Source organism: Buteo buteo, chromosome 2 (assembly GCF_964188355.1).
Source record: "Buteo buteo chromosome 2, bButBut1.hap1.1, whole genome shotgun sequence".
Lineage (NCBI taxonomy): Eukaryota > Metazoa > Chordata > Aves > Accipitriformes > Accipitridae > Buteo > Buteo buteo.
Window position 1 is genome coordinate 34,151,533 of NC_134172.1, and position 23,102 is coordinate 34,174,634.

A 23,102-nucleotide genomic window follows, 5' to 3' on the forward strand; every position below is an offset into this window, starting at 1 on the left:
CTCATGAAGTTCAACAAAAACAAGTATGCATCTGCGGAATAACCCTGGCCACGATACGGGCTGGGAGCCAACTCTGGGAAACGGCTCTACAGAAAGGGACCCAGAGGTCCTGGTGGGCAGTAAGGTGAACACGAGTCAGCAGCATGCCCTTGTAGCAAAAGTAGCCAACAGCATTCCACCCAGCAAAAGTGTCACCAGCAAGTCCAGCAAAGTGATCCTTCTCTCTTTGAAGATGTAAGACCACTCCTGGAGTCCTATGTCCAGTTTCGGTCATCCATTACAATACAAATCCATCTGGAAAAGAATGTACAATATCCAATTCCACCACAAGGGGTGTTGTGCCAAAACAAAATACAATCATATACTGAAGCCACATACTGGCTACACTAGCCACCAAGGCAACAGTAGATTTAAAAAGTTTAGTGGTGCTCCCAATTAATATTCTGACCCCCCCTTTATGTGACTGGGAAGCAACACAACTTTTAAAAGTATTAACCCCCTCACCCCCCAGTGCTCACCTTTGTCTTCAAAAATGAAGAAGCAAGAGCAGTAGTCTCCTATACACCTACCACCAACATAACAGGCACCTACTGCCTAAACATTGGAATCTGAAGAAACAGCTACCAACATTATATTCACTGATTTTAATACTTGGGGGGTGGGGGGTGTTCTTCTAATTCTAAGCCCTCAATCAGTGCCAGCACCATGAATCTAGCTTCAGTTTGGACTCCTGCTTGCAATGATCACCCCTTCACTGTGTCTAATTTCTGTTCTCAAAAATTTACTGATAATTCCCCAACATTTTTTAAAAGTATGTAGTGCTTTTAAACCAGCATCATAATTAACAAATTACAAAATGAAATGGATGTAAAAATAGAGGAACCTCAAAGATCAGATTATGCACCACAAAGCAGCAGCTTTCAGTAGCCAAATAATAGATCCCAAGTTGCAAATACAGTGCAATTTTAAGAAGAAACTTAAATCCACTGACAGAATACTAGCACCTTCCTCTGAAGATTGTGATGTTACTCCACTGTTTCCTTCTTAAGTTTGAACTTGCTGCAGTTCTTTAAGTGCCATAAGTTTCCTCCAGTTACACAATGTAGAAACTGATACAACCACTATTTCACTACAAATTCCCAGTAGTCTCCGAGAGTACATCTGAACTCCTACGAGGCCAAATTTCACATGAAGCATGCTTACTAGATGAAGACAAAACAACTGTGGAAACAGATGTCATACAAAATTATGAAAACCTTTACAAAGCTAGAGTAAACCTCAAAACTTCCAGTTCCTTGCAACTGTTTTTTTGGACACAATATCATCCAGTTGCATAAAATAAAGCCAGAGAAAGAGATTAGTTCTGTGCCTCCAGATTATTCAGTAGTCCACAATATCCAAAGAAGACTGCAACTTCTTCAATAAGCAGTTGATGCCTAACTCTTGGCAGAATGGACAACAAAAAAAGCAGCACTTTGAGGGTATGGAAAAATTGCCCTTACTTAAGGGTAGGAAAAAAGTGTTTAAATATTATTGTGTTTTTCCCATAGGATAAATGTAATGGGAGTACTAATAAAAACAATACCCTTCCTGTGTTTAATATCCCCTTTCCCAATCCCTCCTTCAGTCCTTATTGCCTGTCTGCTTTATCCACTCACTTCTAAGAGATGTTTGGTTCACCATCCCTTTCGGGAAAGCACAGTTACTTGGTGCATCTCTTTCACAGTCCTCTGTGCACTTTCACCTTTTTCTGAATACCATTATTGAGAAAACCATTCTGCCTGCTGCCTCCACAACCCCTAGGAAACTTTTATCCAAGTGATTTGCTACCTAACTATGCTGACTGGCGCTGCAGTGTGTAGGTCAGAAGCAAAACCAGATATGCATAAGTAGAGTGAACCCTCCTACAATTTCTTCCAAGACACTGCTCCATAACCTCTATCTGGCCTCTGTATGGAAGCCAAGAGCCTGTTGAGTATCCTAGATGGCTCTTTTAGCCTCAAGTAGTCTTCCTCTCCTTCCTCACAAAAAAATCAGGGTCCAGAGTTACAGTACCAACTACTTCCTGGATATCTCCCATGTGCATATACTACCTCCTGCCCACTGCAACACTGAAGAGGGAAAGCAAGCGTGAACATCTGCAAATAAAGCTTACATAGAGGGACAATTCTACGAACTTGGTGGAACACCTCATTCTCAAACATCAGGGCATGGAATATTTCCAACAAATTTCAAAGAATTGGGGCAGGGCGGGGTGGGGTGAGGAAATTACAGAAATGGTGCATCAACTCTTGCCACTAATACTTCTATAGACTGAAACTAATTATAGATGAAACTAATTAAGTCATTTGAATATCCAGGTCTCAGGGCAAGTTTACAGAAGACATCTAAAAACCTCAATCATTGCCGCTTGCTCAAGAACATCAAGAACAAAAAAGAAACCTAACCAAAGTGGAGCTAACCAACCTTACTTGTAACTTTTTCTGGAGGCAGAGAAGAAGTCACAGAAGGAATGATGACATTCCCTGTTTTCAAAAGGACAGGAATTATTTTGGATATTGAGTCACCTTAGATCTAAACAGAAGGAAATGCAGGAAAGCACTATGCACCTCCCTCACACCGGACCATGCAGCTGTTGATAGGGCAACTTCTCCTGTGTTCCCACCCTCTCCAGAAGGCTGGGTCACCAAGACGAAACAACTCCTCACGCAGCTGCTGCTTAACTGCTAGACCTGATAGAACAAGCAGTGTCCCACCAGCTTGTGTCTGGTGGGAGGGAGAAAACCTCTTTAGTACCAGCTGAAACTACATCCAGTTAAGTCAAACATGATATAGCATTCTTAATGTCTTAAATTCCTTTATACATGCAGGATATCTGAAGAAAAATATATGGCCAACCCAGTGACAAAAAAAAATAAATATATAAGGAAGAAAGAGGAAGGAAACACATGAGAGGAATAAAGAAAAGAAGAACCACACAGACAGCAAGGTGGAAGCATTCACAGACTAACTCAGGTATACTATTCCACACAGAAGCAACACAATTACTTTTATCATCGGAAAACAGAAAAATGGTTTGCATAATGCATAAAAAAAAAAAGAGAATAAGAGAAATAACAGTTATGGGCAAATCCCTAGAAATCCAGAGAGAAAAATTAAGAAGAATGCAAGCATAATGTTATATTGAAATTTTAAAACAGAAAAATAATTTAAAATAGAAAACAAAAGAAGAGAGGGTATCAGTAAGATAAAGCACAAATAAAGGAAACAGTAATGGGCAACAGAAGAACATCATTAATTGGAGAATTCAATAAAGGAAAATACCAAATAAAGTAATTGAAGAGCTTAGAAACATTCATAGAACAATAAAGTTTGCCTTTGGTCTCGCTATTGCTAACTTGTAATCTCAAGAATTTTTTAAGAAGCTATAGTAGGGCAACTGCCAACTGAAAGACACAAGACCAATACTATTTAAAGTCAAGACCTTAAAATCAACATAAAGAAATAAACAAAACTTATGTCAAAGTTTTAGTCACATGTGCAAGTCAAATTAACACAAGCATGAAGCACAAAAGGGAGAATGCAGCATATAGTTGTAAGACCATAAAGCAAGGTGCTAGTACTAAATGCTTGCACACAAAAAGCAAGAGTAAATTATGTTTAACACAACTACTGCAGATTACTCAATTTAGAAAATAAAATTTGTCTATGAAAAGGAAAACTGTGGTAAGAGTGAAAATTGCAAATAAAACCTTGTTCTCCTAGCCTAGCATTGTAGAGAAATATTTTCTTATCAAAACAATGAAAATTATATTCACACAAAACAATGTTTTCCACAAGAACTTTGAAATTATATATATCAGCAATAAATGAACCTTAATAAGTAATTCGCATTTCATTATATGTACCATCAGATTAAATCTGTAATTGAGACATTAAATTGCAAGGTTTAGGATTTTCACAGTATATGATTTTACTTTACAAAGTTAATGAAATTTGCCTTTGTTAGCATTGTGATCAGAAATACTAATTTGAGTATATAAACCACAAAAAAAGTATTTTTCTTCCACATATGTTAAAAGAAGTTAAATGCCTCAATCGAACATAGATTTCATTAAAAATTAAGATATCTATCATTAACAAATACACCAAGATATACCGGGGGGGGGAACAAACACTCGGCATAGCATTTTAGAAAGGAAAAAAAAAAAATATATATATATATATACACACACAGAGATGCAGTTTCAAGCACAAATAGTTCCTTCAGTGGATAAGGAATACATATCATTATTTCTGATCCTCTTATTTTCAAGACATCACAAAAATCATTACATATGCTTCAGAAAGGTAAGATGATACAATATCAAATACTACAACATTTGGGAAAACTGAAATTAAACATAGTTTTGAGTTATTATAAAGGACATGGAATGCAAAGGTTTAAGTGAAGAGGTGCCAGGCCTCACAGGGAAGAAAGGTCCCAAGACCAATCAGAGACATCCCTCCTCAGTCTGCAGCAGCAGTTGTTAGAATAGCAGCACGGCAACGAGCAAGGCTTCATCACATCTCTAAGTCAAACAGTTCCAAGATCATTCTGACTATCAGCAAAACTTTAAAGCAATCACTCTTTCTACAGTTACACAGACTGAATACTTATTTCCTAAAGCATATACACCACCAGATTTTTAACTCGTCCACACAGTCTGGAATGCCAAACGCTGAATACAGGATGACTGGGAATGTCCGGCATGTTCTTTCCCATTGCTTTCAGTACCAATTAAGAGCTATGAGAGAAATTATCCCGTCTGAGGCAGTGTTTCATAATCAGTCAGTTAGCTGTGGCAAGAATTTTGCGATGAACTTATAGAGTATTTTCTACTTGGCCTTGTCCGACAGCACCAACAGGAAGAGTGGAAACGCAGAGCATCCTACAGGATATGTAGCAATTCAAACTTCCTGCTCAAGTTTGTTCCCTTACATCACAAGAGATAGCCTAACCTACACTGCCTCAGAGGCACCAGCAGAAGTGTTGAGTACAGTTATATCTTAGAATTGCAAAAATATACCAGAGAACAGGAATACGTGATCTTAAAATAGTGATATTTATGGAACAATAGCATTCTGACACAAACAGATTTCATTAAAATAGAACTGGGATCACCCTATTCTTCCCAGAAGCAAGGGATTAAGGGAAGAAAGGCAGAGGAACAGACATAAAAAAAAAAAATAAAAAAAAAAATCACACTGTAAGAACAGCACAGCTACATTTAAGCATAATTCTTCAAATTAAGCCCCCAAATTAATGAACATTCTTGGAAAGAAAATGTGTGAAGCTCATCTTCCTACCCAAAACTCCAACTGCAATGGGACACTGAATGAAGCATTTTAGACATCAATGTTATAGACAACAGGCACCTGTGACCTTTTAATTAGGCCAAATTACTCCTCACTTGAATTAACACAGCACTATTTCTACCTGTGAAATAAAAAACAGTTCTTGATATTTAGTATTTCTGATTATCAAAAATTCTTCAAACTAAGTCAAGGCACAGAAAGGACATCATACAGGCCATTTGATGTAGGAAGGGACTTAATGGAAAATAAGCAGCAATGATGAGTTTATCTCCTTCTCCTGCTGGCAACTGGTGGACCGACTAACTGTGAGGTTCAAATCAAATAGGTCTTGTGCTTACTGTCTGAGAAAATATGCAAAGCAGCAGGACTGAAGAAGTTTAAGGGGCACTGGTGAAATAGCTTCAAAATAAACTACTGAACCACTGTGGTCAAATTCTGTATTCTGTCCAGGGAAATCCCTGGATTTTCAGAGAATTCAACTTGAACAAACCCAGTTAAAAATTTGTGGGGCTTTTTAAATGTTTGTATTTTAACACTGACATTTTACAAGAATAAATTTGACTCATGCTGTTTTACCTGCAACACTGAGATCACATCCCCTTCCATATAGAAAACAGAATGCCAACAGACACTGTAACTTCTTCAGAAATCCACCTCCCCTCTCTGCGGATTTTACAGCTACTTCTGCTTCAGAGCAAGAATAACATCTTTAACAGGTATTCCCAAACTCTGAGAGGGTAGGAATTGACCTCTTTTCCATAAGAAATGGCAGTTATAAAAGCCATCCCCTAGCTGAACATACCTACCATCTATGCTTACTCACATTAAAAATAAATGCCCATTTCACGTCATACCTACGTGGTCATCATTTTAAGGTTTAATACTATAGAAATTATGTAAACAAGGTTAGAGTGCTCTTGTTAAAATATTTCAATATGTTTATATCATAAAATAATGCCTCATTTTTTCAATTCAGAAATCAGACATTATGGGGGCGGGGGGACACAGGGACAATTGGGGGACAGGACAGAACAAGCAATTAAGCCCAAGATCACAATGCCTTGTACTTCTTGAAGTTTCTCTCTTGTATAACTGGAAGTGCCAATTGCAATTGATTTTTCTGTTATTCCAGCCTCAGTACTCTCAGCCAAGCAATGGTGAAAAGTGCTAATGGGACTTCAAAATATTAATTCTTTAAGTGTTGCCAATAACTTACATTCAACGCGAATGGTTTCTTGTTTCTAATAATAGCAACTCTTCTAATGCTAGTTCAAAGGAAAACATGCTTTGTCATCTTTGTAAGGGTGGGGAGAAAGGGACAAACATATTTAAAACAGAGATAATTCCCTAGAGTGCAACCAGACAGAGGAAATCATCATTTGGAGCTCCTTCAGCTATCTAACCAGACAAGCTATTATTATTTTTATTGAACTAAGGAACTTTACACTTTTCTTCTTCCGCACTGTTTTGGGGAATGGTCCAGACTGACATTTTAGAGCTGTTGCAGAAATCTACATTCAGTCTCAGCAGTTTAGGCCCAACTGTACACTCTAAGAATAGTCCTGAGCGTTTAGACACTATCTTTTACTAATAGCCAACAAAATATTTAAAAACAAAACACTAGGAACAGATGACATCCATTCTTTGTAAAAGGTTAATTTTCCTAATTTTACCATTCCTCACGTAATTTTAACTGACACTCCACAGAATATGGAGTTATTAAAAGAGCTGTCATAGCAACAATTAGGGACACAGAGCAGACCAGCAACAGGGTAGCCTTCGTTTACAGAATATATTGAAGAAGAGAGGCTTTTCACCTCCAGAGGGGCTCCAACTGATGCTCTAGCTACAGCTCATCTGCCAAAATACTGGCACCAAGGCAAAGCCCCAGCATACAAGTTTCACAAAAGGACAGAAAACTAATTTCTTTCCACACCCTGCTAATTGTCTACACATTTCAAGCTCTCTCTACCAGCAAAACATAGTTTAGTCACATGAAGCATCAGAGCAACCTTCCACACCCATGTATCAAGGAACAGAAAAAATTAACAAGGCTATAATGTATCAAGCAGTTAACTGTGTTCTGCATCTTTCAGAACTGGACTAACATAGCCACTACAATCTGCTGCTGTTTCACTAAGACTAATTCATTATTATTATAAAGCAAATTAAGCTGCTGAGTCAACCTTTATTCTTAAAAACAAGGCTAATTTGCCTGGTATTGCTCAAAAACCATTTTCAATGGTTAGCAGCTATCAAAGTTTAACAAAAAAGTTTGTTAAACATCTCTTATAAATAAAAAGTAGATTGTTTAATGGAAATACTACATGTAGTTAATGAACTATCTTGACCAGTTGCAGTAACAAGAAACACCAATGTGTCAGAGCTGATTTTGTATGGCTCATTTTTAGTTGTGGACAAGAAAAAAAAGTTTTTCTACTTTGTCAAATTTCAAAAATCTTGTCAATCATCATTAGTACTGCAACAAAAGTAGTCTTGCTAAGCTGAGAATTACTTTGTCGAAAATTTAGCTGCTAAAATTCAAAGGAAGTCCTCACTAAGCATCTCAAAGCAGTTTAATGAGCAACTGGAGGGAAAAAAATTGGAAAAAGAAATCTACTCCTCACTTTTTCTGAAGTGCCCTCTTTAGAGGCAACACAGGCTGCAAATGCAGACAGCACAGGCCATCAATTTGAAAGACATTCTAAAACTTCTTGTAAACTAAGTCCTATCGAAATCCTATTTCATGTTTGCTCCTATCAGAGCTTAAGACACTATTGACCAGCAAGAGCCAGAGTTGTAAAACACCAGCCACGTCACTGTAGTCAGGGCAGTACAGCTGCTACCACACGAGAGGCAAGAATGGTGAAGACAGTTGCCTAAAAACACAGGAGACAGACCATTGCAACTTGTGCCCATCATGGCCTAATCAGACAAAAAAGTGCTGAAACAGCAAGTTGCATGGAAACAGGCTACACTGGGTCTTGAAAAGCAAAGGAGACATCTGATGAACAAGAAAAGGGGAAGAAGTGAGAAGACACAGAAAGGCCAACCCAACAGACTAGGGAAATGATCACTGCAGCAGGACTCAACGCATGCAGACAGAATGTATTCAACGTGACTGCAGAAATAAGTTCTGATGGCCAAGATGATGAAAAATTGGGGAACAGTATTTGCTAAGTAGGTAAATAAGTATATGTGCTTGGCATCCAATGACATGATTTCTGATGCAACTAAAATAAGACAACCTGCAGTAAGGGCCAAATAAAAAACACACCCAGTATTTTTTCCTGACAGGAAGTATGATCTTCCCTTGAAATTACTGATTAGAAGGTCCTAATCCTAACTGCATCCACACAAAACTGGACTGAATCTGTTGGGGGTCTGCATATGTGGATATAGTCAATGGATGTAGGAAACTGATTTTGAGGAACTAAGTTATGTTTTAACTGCATGATAACAATACATGTAGAACCAGATTCTACCTTTCCTTCATGCTTAAAATATATTTAAGAATAATATTGTCTACACTGTTAAATTATAAAACTAACAGTTATAGTGGGAGGAATGTTTCTAAATTTTAAATGGCTAAAAAAAAAGACAGTGATCTTGGCCATTCTAGATAGTAGCAAACTACACAAGTCAGCAAATGTCTAGCAAATTTTTTTATCTCACTTCACTATATGTTCTCAAATAAAATAGTTACTTCGAGAGAGGAAAAAAAACCAACAGACTTCCTGGCTGTCCAGTGTTCCACCTCCTCAAAGTTATTAAGATAAATTTAGGCAGCCTACAGGCATGTGCAGTTTTCACTATTGCCCTACTCTAGTATCAGTCTAGCATACATTCCACCTCAATGTTCACATATTTTAGAAGAAAAAAAAAAAAAGGAGAGAGATATTTAGGTGTTTATAAAGTAGTATACATGTATCAGTAGGCTTGAAGCAATCTGCATCTTCCTGCAAAGTGTGGAAAGGGTTTATGGGTGTGACTGCATACAGTTTTCACAAGGTGTTTTAGCTCCCAAGTCACCATTAGAACACCCAAAAACCACGCCGTGAAGGACTCCTTCCAGTTCACATATCAGGTAGGTCCTCTGACAGCCAAGACCTGTCTGGTTGTTTGAAAAACTCCCCACAACTGCTTTTCAGGCAGGCAAGGAAAGCCTGCAACTTTGCTAGACTCCCCCAAAAAATTTAAAAAGTCATCTCCTTGGCAGAGACCAAGCCTGGAATACTTCACCCTGAAGCATCTTATATACAAATATTTTATACACAGGAACTAGAAGTAAAGGACATCAGAATCCAGTCCTCCAGACATCAAGGCTAAGTATCATTACTGGTCATCACCACATAAGCACCAAGTTCTAACTCAAAAAGCCAAGAGAGCAAGTGTGATCCATGCTGCTACACCAGTGCTAATAGGAAAAAAAAAAATCAATTTCAAGACAATAAAGTGTCTTGGATAGGCATACACAGCTATCATCAAACAGAAAAAACAGTCCGGTATGAGGCACTGACTCAGAACATTCTACCCCACCCTTGAAATAATCTAAATTACTATGGTTAATGCTTATGTATCATAGTCACCAACACTACTTAATGCAGATTATTAACCCTGACCACCCACGGCATACCCTTCATGCAAAAATAGGTCACGTATTTTTACAGGTTTAACTCACTTGGCAAATTTTACCCTCCCGGTGAAATCTGAGAGCTCATGGCACTACAGAACCACTTTCCTAATGCCCTGAAACTTTGAACTGATGCAAACTGAAAGCTTCAGGATACTTCTTTAGCTCTCATTCAGGAAAGCAAAGCTAAATTTCTCAGGTGTCAGAAAGCAAGCCTTCACCCTTCAAGATTTAAGACAAACCAGTTTTGGACAAATAACCTTCACTGCAGGATAAAACGAGAAATTATAAGACACAGGTAACACACTCCTCATGTTGGAGGAGTATCTGTATGCCAGACACCTTGCTGACATATTAAAAATAGAAAATCAATCGGTCTTTGCAGAGAAAACCGAGTATGGGGAGAGTCTCATTTCCAGCAACTCGAAAACCAACACCCCCAGACTGCCCCTTTGAGAGCACCTTTGGACACAGCAGCCATTTCTAGCCCACGCTGATCCTCAAATACCTGCTGGCCTCACAGCCTGGCTGCTCAGCTGCTTTGGGACAGAAACCCCCTACCAGGGAGAGGGAAACCGAGGCAGCCAACTTCTACCAATCACCTACAACCACAAACTCCTGCAACAGCAAAACTGTTGGCTTTAAGCCGTTTAAGAAGAAAGCAAACACGCAGCCTTTAGGAAGCTACCGCAGAGGTGGAGGCCAGAGGAGCTGAAGTCGGATCCGGCGTCGGGGGCCCGGGTGGAGACATCTCTCCGGCGAGGCCTAGGGCCGAGGCAGGCCCCCTCCTCACCAGGTGTGCTCCTCCAGAAACAGGGCTCGCCGCGGAGGGGCGGCCCCGCGGCCCCTCGTCGGGCGGGAAAGCCCAGCCGCCGGCGGACCGCGGGGGAGGGCCGGCGGACCGCGGGGGAGGGCGGGCGGGCCCGCCCCGGCCGGCGGCCGGCTGCCGCACGGAGCGGGCACGGCGGGCCGCGCTCCGCCGCGGCGCTGGAGCGTCCCCCTCCCGTCCCGCCCTGCCGGCCCCCGACGGAGGAACAGCGCCCGGCCGGGGGGAGGGAGGGCTGATAAGAGGGGCCCGGCGCTGCCCTGGGCGGGCTGGCCGGCGCCTCTGCCCTCCCCGGCCAAGGGGGAGGCTGCCCGCTACCGAGGCGGCTCGGAGGCCCCGGCGAGGGCAGAGCCTCCTCTCGGCCGCGGCGCGCAGCTGCCCGCTCGGGCGGACGGAAAGCCGCTCCCTCCCCTCCCGCACCCCGCCGGCCGCGGCGGGGCTCTTACCTCTGCTAACATTATTAACCCCGCTGCGCTGCGGCGCCTCTAGCCCCGCAGCATGGCGAAGCCTCGCGGCCGAGCGGAAAGCTCCCCCTCGCCCTGCGGGGAGGCGAGGCGAGGCGAGCGCCGCCAGAGCCCTGCCGCCTCCCTCAGCGGCCGCCCGCCGCCCCCAGCCCCGCAGCCGCCCTCGCAGCTGCGTCCGGAGAGGCCGCCATCTTGAGAAAGCTACGTGCACCGCCGCCGCCGCTCCCCGCCCGGCGCGCCAGCCCATTGGGGCTGCGGGACGCGGGGCCGCCCCTGCCGGGGCCGGCTCACTCCCCTCCCCGCCCCGCCGCGGCGCGGCCCGGCCCGGCCCGCCGTTCTGCCGGTCCGCGCCCCTGCCTGCCTGGGCCGGGGGGACCGTGGCCAGCACGGGCGGCCCTCTGTCAGGGTCCGGCCCCAGAGCTGCGCTGTGGCGGGCGGGAAGGCGCCGAGACCCCGCGGTCTGGTAAATCTGGGGGCCGGGTATGGCTCGGCGGGTCGGTGCCGGAGCTGGAGTCCGTCCCGCGGTGCAGCGGCCCTGAAAGGGAGAAGTTGAGCGCAGCAGAATTTGAAACGTTGTTGTCAAAGCAGCTCTGCTGTGGGTTTTGTTTGGGTTTTATTTCCCCTGCCTCACTCGAGACTGCTTTGTTTCTGAGCTCTTCGGTGTCAGGCAGCTGTTCTGAGCACACTAACTCAAGTATTTTTTTTACATTTCTGACCCAGCAGCACACCTCTCATCCACCAGTAACGTATGCATCACTGCATATGTTTCCCTCCTCTAGATGTTAAGAAAGGGACATCTCTAAGTCTGCTACCTACAGTGTTCTTGCGTAGTGGTATAAATTGTGGAACTGAAACATCTCAGAACCCGAACGGTGTCTGTGCCAGACCAGCGAGCCCTGCTCATGAGGCGATGTACCCCCACAGCTCAGTATTTGAATACGCAGGTTCCTGTCTGAAACTTGTTGCTCTTCTTTTAAACACTGTTCCGTGGGGTTTTGTTTGCTTGCCTGTTTTTTAACTAGGCTTTAAAGTTACAAAGTTAACTTTAGGTGCGTTGGGAGAGTAGAAACAAGATGAGATTCTTTTCTGCATTGCAAATAACAGACAATGCACACCAAAGACGTAGTAATGGTTAGCAGTGAAGATGGAGGATAAGCAACACTACTCTTATAACATGAAGAAAAACAGCCTTCTTCAATTGCGGTATGTTTTCTCCCCGACTAAAAGCAAAGCCCCTTTTCTTGCAGAGGTGCAAAGGGTGTTAGGCAGCCCTTAAGGCTGGTAGGTTTTGTGGAAGTTCTCTAATTTTCCCAGGGATTGTCAAATATTTAGTACTCCAAGGTTGCCCACTTCTTAGTTTTCTTTGCGAGTATTACTGAGTTTCAGTTTTACTCATACAACTGTTTTTCCCCTGTCAGAGACCCAGCTGTTAGTCACGTGGATTGCCCTTTCAAAAAGGTAGACCCTCAATATTCATAATAATTTATCTGACTTTTCTAAATATTCCAAAATATTAGCTTTTTAAAGTATCTAGTAAGCTTTGTACTTCTGAGTCTGTATTTTTCAATGCTTCCTGTTAGCATTCCTTTTTCCTCCAAGCTGATCCCTCAGAGAAAAACCAACTCTCACAGCACACACAACTCTATTTTAAACAATAGGTTTAACAATAACAGAACCATGCAGTGGTCTAGCACATGGTATTTCACCATCTTGATAAACTAAAAATTGTTCAAAAACATTGAGCAAGGGGAGTTGTGAAATACCAATTCCATTGTATCACTTTGGTCCCCTAACATTTATTTACAGCATTCTGTAGATGCTTATTTGGAAGACAGTCATATATATACACAGCTGTGGTTCTCTGTTCATGGCTTTCATCACACTTCAGTTCAGGCAAATAATGCCCTGTGCTCAGGTCTGTGGTAGAGGAAACCCTGAGGGACCCATAATATAGCAGAGTGCTCAGTAAATCGTCAGTTGTGTAATTATGCAATAACATCAACACATACTTAGCTAGGTAGAAACAGAATCAAAATACTTAAAACACCTACTGTTTGCCATGTCACTTAGTCATAAATACATTCTCTGGGCAAGACACAGTATCACGCACTGATAAGATAAATTACCCAGCTTATAAAATGTAAGGGATAAACAGGAGGTAAAAGTCTCATGATATTTATGAATACATATAAATGATAGTAGTTGAAGCAAGATGATGGTCTAGCAAAAGAAACTGTCTTTTGGCACCGTATTTCTTTACCTTGTATGTTTAGACACATCAGGTAAGGTTTTCAAAATAAGTAATCACGTTTGAAAACTTATTGCAAAACTATATATATACTAAGTGTGCTAGATGTAAGAGAAGAGCAAATCTTATGCAAATCTCACAGCAAGATGAAGTCACAATTAATACTTTGTACTTGAATTTGAATTTGCCCTTACTTCTGCTTGGGATTTGGCAACCCAACAGCATACCAGTCAGGGAAGCAAATTCCATTCTTGTACAGCCGGAATAAACCCACCAAAACTTCTACTGAATACTATTCTCTGATTTTACACCTGTCAGCATAGCCTTAATATTGTCGCAAAATAGTTATTAATGTTGTAATCCATTGTTCTAATTTTTGGTTAATACGATTTCAACTTCAAAAGGGAAAGGTAGTATAATTGCAACAGCAGGAATGAGGCTGTGAGGAAGGACTGAACCACACGGAAGTAGACTCAAGACAGAAGAGGGGGCAGCATTGTAAAGAAGAGGTAAGAAGAGGCAGCAGCTTGGAAAGCGCATGATATGAGGTGCCTCTTGAAAAACTAGTCTGCTGGGAATAGCACAAAAGAGGAAGAGAAAAGAAAGCTGCCCATCACTGAGGAATTAAACAGTTATGTTACCTGTTCCCATTCTTGGAATAAACTGAAAAATTGTAGGTACAAATTCTTTTTTTTTTTTTTTTCTGGGGAGAAGGGTGTTTCTAAATTAGTATGAGCAGGTCTGGAAACAAGGCTTTCAACCAATGGTAGGCCAGAAGCACTTGAACACGTATTTGTTTCCCTGAGCCCATCTTCAAGTGATAATAATGCTGTTAGACTTGATGAGTCATCCATGAGAGAGTCATATTCCTTACATTTTATCCTGGTGCATTCATTACACATACAGCTTGGGAATGGCGGTGCAACGAGCTAGCATTCTTAACAGAAGCAGTGCAGCCACATTAGCACCGTGCTCATGAGGCAGAGCAGCACGCTTGTTATTTTCTTGTCACTTCCACAAATCCACAAGCACTCTGCAAAGAACTGTGTTAGGGCAAGTATGTGTGTCTGTAATCAAATGCAAACTTGGCAGAAAGTTTTTGCACCCAGTGCTTAAAACACTCAGAGAATTTGCTTATAGGCCTAGACAAATGCTTAATTCAACCAGAAGTAGTACCTTAATGCTGATGGCTGCAAATACCTTCATATTTATAAGACTAATTTATATAGTTATAGACTATATAGACTTATAAGATATATTTATAAGACTCCTACCTGTTGCCAAACATGTTGGTGTTCTTTGCATTTATTACAGTTTTCACTGACTACAAGCAAAGTAAGTTGTCTGATGGTCTAGATCCACATTTTGAAATCCCACTGCAGACACTGGAAGCTGTGGGGGGTATCTACTGAAGTTATGGATGAATGCAGCATTAAAATCTGAAACAGAGCAGGAGGAGATAGGGGTAGCACCAGCAGGTTCTCCATCTAGGACTTTATAAAGTTTTTTGTAAAGTGAAGTATAGTGAGTGCACCAATTTAAGAGACAGGCTCAGAGAGAAAAATATAGGTGTGAGAGGGCAGACACAGCACACGCAGAAGGGGAATAGGCAAGATTTAGCAATTAAAAAGCAACTGTGCCAACTTGCAGCGGAGAACAAAAGAGAGCAAATTATTTTCCAGCCCTGAAAGGAGCGCAGTCCCACAGCCTAAATGACTGTTAGCTCACCAGCTATGAAAAATTAAATCAGTGACCTAACTGCCATTAAGATAACCTCTGAAGCAGCAGGAACTTGCATTAAGAGAGCAAAAAGATGTGTTCTCTTGGCATATACAAGAAGACAAGTGATGACTAAGGAAAGGGGAAACTACAAACAGGGTTGGGGGAGGGACAGACTGAACGAACAACAGACCGATTTTGCTTTACTAAGCAGTTTCATTAGAATGGCTACAAGACTGTTTCTAACTTCATCAGCAAGCCTGAACTTTTGTACCTTTCTGTACAGTCTAGAAAAGATCTTTTACAGAATTATTTCTGTATACTATAAATTAGCTCTGACTCTCCATAACCAGCTGACATAAACCAAAGTTTGGCTTCTGTTCTCTTGTTTAAGTTGTTCATAGCTCAAGCTGGCAGTTTGCTTAGGGTTGTTTAGTTTGGGATTCAGTTTTTTAGGGGGAAGAAGGTGAGGTGGAGGAGGTCTGAAGAATTTGTCATTAAATGTTTCAAGTGTTAAGTCTTACTGTTTAAAAGCAATTCTCTATAGTTGCATTCCATTACATTTCAAGTAAGATCAGATGGCCCCAAAATTCTACATAGCAACATGATTGAAAGGGAAACTCAGAGCATCTTTTATGTGTGAAATTTGAATATTCTGTTATTTCAGGATGTTGCCTATTCTAAGCTCTTTGGTCTGAGCTGCCTGATCAGAAGTTTTCCTTCTGATCAGGATCACAACTCTATAATTTCCAGTTAAAGATCTCATTCACTTTCTGCTTTCTTAGCATTCACCTGAGATGCAGCACAGAGAGAAAATGCAGGGGTGTATGTGAAGTGGCCACTCAAGACAATATGATGTGAATGTTGGGCATTAGATAAATAATTACTGAAGAATTATCAGATTAAATTCCTGCTTCATACTTTGCAATAAGGATGCAATAGCTGCCCAGTGTTCATGTTCTCAGAATTGTTTATTGGAGGCTGAAATTTCTTTTAAAGCTTTTGCCAGCTTACATGTCTTCACTGTAGTGAACCTTCTGCTATTCAAACAGCTGTCTCCAGCTAGGACAGACACTGTTTGCCTTAGCAGCTTAATCCTAGTTGTCTAAGCAAGTATTAGAATAAAGATAAACTATATTTCTTAATACAAAGGAAACTCTCCCAAAATTGGTGTCTCTCTCAGAAGTCTATCATAACATGACTAGAGTAATCTCACAATTGTAACACAGGTGTTACTCATCAGCTGCTTAGCTTCTGGTCGTGGATTTTCTGTGAAAATAATGCACACAAGCAGAAGGCTTCCTATGCTATTTGCACACTGCTGCTACAGAGGGCAGCAAGATAGGATACAAAACTGTTTAGAAAAATCACCTTCATCCTTAAAATTCCTTTGGACACAACCAATGCAATTCTTGATCTTTGAAGATAAAACTGTTAAATAGAATTCTTATTCTACAGTATGGTAAATGATCCCATTCCCTCCTTTCAAGTGGGTCAGGAGTCATGAGAACATATCTGTGGTTTGAAGATATTTCTGTTGCTCTTCAGAGTACTTGCAGTTACCTATGCTTGACATGATGACAGCAACTACCTGTTGCAAAAGGGTTTGGATGGTTTCTCTTCTGAGATTTGAACTCCTGAATGTGTCTGGCAGGTAGATCAGCCTAAGTGACAGGTCCACAGGTCTGAAGAGTACCTCCTTTTGGTATCTTCTTGAGCATACATACAGCCATTTTTAGAACACATTGCAAACAATTTGTGTACATGGGTTTTAGTTTTGTTTGGTGATGGAGATCTGGTAGACTCAGTTTACTTTTCTGATAAGAAGAATTTGTTTGCGTCATTATATTGTGGTTATCCTTCCAGGCATTAGGTGTATGTCACGAGCAGATGAAGTTTGGGCCTGAATTTTCAGGTTACATACTGCTTTAATAGTGATTACAGTGACACTGACACTGTGATAAAGTGTTACAGTGATACTGAACTTTGCCAGTGAATTAAGACCAAAATGAAGATATTCAATGGCATGGAGGACACAAAATGGGTTATATCTAAAACATTGTGGTAGAAAATACCCGCTTAATAAGACTGACAGCTAGCAAAAGACAGACAAGTAGGAAGCAAAGCTATTCACTATGCATTAAAAAATTTAGCTTCATTTACCACATTTGTATTCTGCAAAATTGCTATCAGTGGTGTCCTCTTCACATAAACCCATATGAAGATATCCTGAAAAGTCTGAGAAATCTGACTAACTGTACTGCAGATAACAAATGATATGAGAGGTTCTTTAGTTAGGAAATAAATTTAAAAACCAAAAGCTGAACAGAGGGGAATTATAAGTGATTCTAAAACTTTTTCCTTTTTTTTTTTTTTTCAAGTGATGTTTTCCACTGAGTCCTAAATGCCTAATCCATAATAAAAAAATTTTCTAAGACAGTTAATCTGCTGATGGGGAGGGGAGCGCAGAATGAGAAGAATGGAGTAGCTAAGAGTAAAATAAATATTCTGTCTGCAGTATCAGCAACCCCAGGTCTTCAGAGCCATTAGCCAAACTCTAAGAATCATGACATTGGAAATGAAAGTTGTTTACATTTTCCCTGTTTCCTGAACCTCTAAGAAGCAGTCAAGTCATATGTTCAGGCTTTGCAATCAGAAAGGCTACAAACTCTTTTTAAAGCTTATTTCTTCTTGCATTGAATGATGTGGCTCCACAAACTTTAAGAAGGAAGCTAAATATTGTAAGTTATAATAAATTTGTGAGAACACTGGAGGGCTTATTACACTTTTCTCCCATTGGGCGTCACTGATGTTTGCGTCTTCTCTCCAGATGAAGAGTTATTAGTATTGTATATGCACTCAGAGCTAAAGCTCTCACTGCTTAGACCTTCGAGGTCACTTTGCAGACTGGCTTCATTCTTCTGGTCCTTTGTTTTGCTGCCCATTTACAGCAATTTGTTCATAACAAAGACTGATGCAAAAAACCTCTACAAAATATAGAGATTTAATTTAATCATTGAAAAGAGCCCCAGGAAATCTAAACTCCTGAAATGAAATGCTGTTTGTAATGCATTAGGAAGAGGACAATACAGAGGAGTACAACAATCATTGCTTATTTGAATGACAGCGTTTCCCCTGGTTTTGTTAAAAACAGACCCAGAATACTCTCCTCTATGGACTTTACAACACAAGTCAGTTGCTGCTTCCCTGAAGGAGGGCTAAAAAATGGTCCTATGTCAACTCCAAATTGTTTTTCATGTATTACAAGGACTACCAGGTCCCTCCTTCACCAGAAAAACCTGTTCCTCAGGCACTCCTCTTCCTCATAGTTAGACACATAGTCAGAAAGGCCATTATGAAGAATCTTTAACTGGATAATGTGTCCTTGACTAAAGATTTGATAACTCTGAATGTTTCTATGGTTTGTTTGGTTTATCTTTGAGATTCTGGTTTTCCCCTCAAGTTTTTCACAAGATTTTTTTTTGATGTTACTTTTTGGAAAAAATTATTCTTTCTGATTGTAACACTCCCTCTACAAGGTAGGAGACTTTCTGCAAGACCACTGTGAGCCATTTAGGATTAAATTAAGGATCATCGCACTCTTAACTTCAACTCCTACTCACATGTTGCCAGTACTCTCCTTTCCCTTAACACACAATAGCGTCTCATATATCAACCTGAGCTACCTAGACAGGGAGGTGTGAGATGGAGCCCAGCTTTCCTGTGTGGGTTCTTCCTTCACTTTATCAGGAGGACTAATTGCCACTTGTCCTTTCTCATAATTTACATCCAGTTCCAGAAAGACAGACAGGTTTCTCCACAGTTTATTGTGAAAGAATTGGAACAATGTACACCAATGCTGCCGCCGATATGAGGACATCAGCAATACACCTAGGGTCATGAAGGATTAGTAAAGGCATAATCTTAGATAGGCTTTTGCAGAGTGACTCACACACCTGAGTGTTAATCCTTGCAGAAAAGGCATATCCTAAAGCAGGATGTTGAAATTCTCCATATTGAATCCCGTAATTTCCTGATAATTCCCATTCTCTCTTGAAATAGTTCCTCTGGAAATGCCTGCTGGAAAAAGGATTTGTGAGCCTGAAATGCATATTTTGTCTTTCCCTTCCTCCTTGATGTCAGTGGGTTTAACAAAGGGTATTGCTTTTTCTTCAGGCTGAGCATACAGTACTTCAGGTTTATTTATCCCTCATATTACAAGCAGTATAGATGCTGCAGTCAGATTATATCCTCACATTAAACCAACAATACAATCACATAGATTTTATTTAGAAACACTGAATATTAACATCACTTGACCCAGGCTACTCTGGATTCAAAGTTGAGATTGCAAAGTAACAGACTAAGCTAAATTCTCTTAAACAGCTATGCACAGGAGTCTGCAATGCAGTTTTGAGTTGAAATTCAGATCTGCTTAGTCATCATACTGATAAAAGATTTTGGATTTATGCAGATTGATTACAACCTTTTATAAACCTGTTCTTCCTAGATTCCCACAAGGATCACCATTTCACTTTTGAGATATGAAATAACTGCCAGAAAAAGCCTGATTTACTCCAAACTCAGCAGTGCTTTGGAGGTGAAAAAGGACAGGAGAAAAGAAAATATGTGTTCTGTCCAACTCTGACAGATGACTGCTTTTAGCATTGTTATTTTGAATTTTTATTCATCTATTCAATTAAAAATTTGCCAGTTAAGGACAATATTAGCTACATCAAGTTCTTCCTCAATACAAGATGCAATTAAAAACTTACTTAATATCTTCAAGTGTTTCCAGAGTTAAAGCTCAAACAGCAGCTAGTTCTCTAATTTAAGCTCCAAATTATCTGACAAAAGTGACAAAGAGCAAGGCTGGAACAGAGGTTTTCCAGTTACGAAGCATAAATCAACTGCACTAGATCTTTTCTTGCACCTTTCTGGAGCAGTCCAATGAAAACACAGTTTGAAAATATATCAGGGGAAAGAAACAAAACCAAGTTAGGATAATATACTTATTGTGCAATTTTAAGATTTATTTTTTTTTTAATCACAGTCCCGTCTGTATCCAGCTGTGGAAAATAAACATCTGCCCTGCAAAGTCTTCTAGTATTCACCTTCATCCATCTGTACTCTCTCTGCTCACCCAGTGCCATTTTTTTTTTTGTTCCTCACCCTGCAATATCTGGACTTAATACTTCTTTACTTCTATTCCTCCTTTCTCATACTGGGAATATGCTTCCCTCCTCCTTTCTGCTGCTAGGCCCCTAGTGTGGCAACATATCCATATTTCTTACAGAAATACCTCTCTTTCTCAGGGCTGAGCATGAATATGGGCTGATGTCTTCTGCTTTGCACCTAGGGACGGTACCATCCCAGGGGAGCAAGCAAGCTGCCAGGCTTCGTCCATCTTCTGCCTCTCCCTCAAGCCAAAGAGCTTCTATCTCAGAAAGGAAAAGTGCTCTGGGATAAGGCTGATGGTAGCTACCAAAAGCACTTCTGGATCTCATATATCAGTCATTCTCACTAATGGGGAAAGGAAATGTCTGCTCTGTAACTTTAAACTGTATATAGCTTTTCAATAAATATAAAATAGCTTTATATAGACATATCAAATACAGTTACAGTTCATTATAGCAGGTCCTGTGGTTGGTTTTGTTGTTTCACCTAAAGCCACTGTCTGTGCAGTCATGACTCTGAGCCATGTGATGATGAAAGATTCTGCTCTAGGCAAGCAAGTTTTTGTCCTTCCTCTTGACACAGAATTGCTTATGTATGTGAATCCTAAAGCCTTAGAAAACCAGGGAAGTACAGAAGATGCATTTCTGTTTTGTGATGCAGATACCCCTTGATTCAAAACCCTCCATTTTTGTTACTCCTAATGCTTTCAGCCTTCAGAAACTTTTGCATCTGTTAACTTTGCTACTGGAGTAACTTTTATAATCATTCAATGCACAGAACTAAAGCAAACATGTTTAAGTGTCTGTAGGATTGTGACCAAAACACACTTAGACATCTTCTGACACCTGCCTACTGATTGGGAAGCTCTATTCCAAACAGTGCTCCACAAGCAGATAAATATTTCAAAGGACATCATCAGTATTCTTCTTTGAAATCTGGAGATTACCAGAACTCAGAAGACCTCTTTATCACTTTAGCATTCTGTACCCAAAAATATCTATGAGAGACAGAGTTTTGTTCCCCAAGGTCATTTATTTCTGGGATAATAAGGAAAAATACTTTTCTTCTGTTACCTTAGGTAAGAGCTGTGAGTAGAATTGCATTAAATCATTGGGAGGCACATAGCTAGGACTGGGCTAGTTACACAGAAGCTGTCATAGTTTTGTAAACTCCTTCTGAAATATTTACATTATGTCTAGAGAAAGTTCAGTTGTGGAATGAATTACAATGAAGTGGAATGAATCTAGAATGAATTGGATTGCTGCACTGGAGCTAGAGAAAGCAAAATTACATCTATTTCCACAGAACATTTTCTTTTTTTTTCTTTGTAGTTAACATTCTCATCATGTATGTAAAGTACGCAGCTGCTGATTAAAAGATTGCAATAGGGATGTGGAAAAAAAATCTTTTTAAACATACAGAATGAAATGGTTTGAGTGGCACTTTGTGATTTGTTTTCCAATTAGGAATGACATTTAATTTTAAGAGTTGAGTTGTTTTTAAGATAACATTTTGTTGGTTCAGGCGCATATGCCTACTAGTGTGATTACTGACTGTAATTTTCAGGATTTTAGGCACAGAGTAGGCCACATGCTCCCTTGTATCTTTTTCCAATAGTCTCCTGTTTTTATGTGTAAGACTATACTTACTGTTGTGAGTGACAGAACCCCAAATTTATTTTTGGTTCCAGTGGTTTTGTATTTCTAGATTATTAAGGAAGCTGTGAGTTCTAGATCTTCACTGACTTCACAAGTATTTGGGACAGGCCTTTCTCTTCAAGAACAAGGGAAAACACAACTTGTTATGCAGATCATAAATTGTCCTAAGATCAGTTTTGAGGTATGTTGGCATTAGCATTGATTTGACAGTTTTTGCATTAAAATCCAGTGGTCGAACTAATAAAATGTATTTTCTTCATAATAAATATTTGTAAGTTGTTTAGTTAAAAATGGCAAGTTACAAGAAAAATACACTTTTTTAAAGTACCCCAACTGTATGAAATGCTTCATAGAAATAAGTAAAACTACATCTCTACTGCTAACTTGCATAACAGGCCTGCAGCGATGGCTACATGCTCATGTTAACCTGACACAAATTGACTGTCTTCCCATGTGCCCAGTTGCTCACTCCAATAGTCTTCCTTATACTGGTACAATCACTGAGGCTTTTGAGCGGGCGCAGTCAGGCAAGTTAAGGAGCACATGCCACCCATTTGGCAGCAGCATTTAATCAGCAGGATTTAATCACATTAAACTGACTGTATAATCATGACCTGATTCTGCAAAACTCTAAGTTCGAGTTTTGCATCTTAAAAGACTGCATATTTTAATCATGTTATAGCTTATGTGATACTAAGCACAAAGCAGGAGACCTATGGAAAAAAAATCTATTTCCACTTCAATATGATACAGCTGACAGTAGTACTGAAGGAAAACTGCAATGGGGGAATTAGTAAGTTGGATATGTACTTTTTATATAATATCAAATATAGGTGTGCCACAAAGTAAAAAGAGGAAGGACAGGGAACTGGATTCTTTCCTGTTTTGCTTCCAGAGAATTGTTTACTTTGAAATGTTTGCATGTCTTTAAAAAATACTTTAAACAAGCTGCCTGGATTAAATCAAAACAGTAATTATGTTTTCATGAGTTATTCTGTGTCTTTTAGGACTGAGGCTT

General features: G+C 40.2%; 1 protein-coding gene across 9 annotated transcripts in view; it reads right to left on the reverse strand.

The window, feature by feature from the left end:
* Positions 1 to 11,477, reverse strand: part of SNX13 (sorting nexin 13) — a 76,445-nt gene extending 64,968 nt beyond the window's left edge. For 3 of the 9 annotated variants that reach the window (XM_075050354.1, XM_075050335.1, XM_075050317.1), the window contains exon 1: positions 11,264 to 11,477. In XM_075050354.1, coding sequence (XP_074906455.1) covers positions 11,264 to 11,275 — 12 coding nt within the window. In that variant the 5' untranslated portion in view covers positions 11,276 to 11,477. Of the gene's footprint in view, positions 1 to 10,679; positions 10,793 to 11,263 lie in introns of those variants that run through there. The other 6 variants (XM_075050361.1, XM_075050369.1, XM_075050326.1 and 3 more) reach the window with 5 other exon arrangements.
* Between the last annotated feature and the right edge of the window lie 11,625 nt (positions 11,478 to 23,102).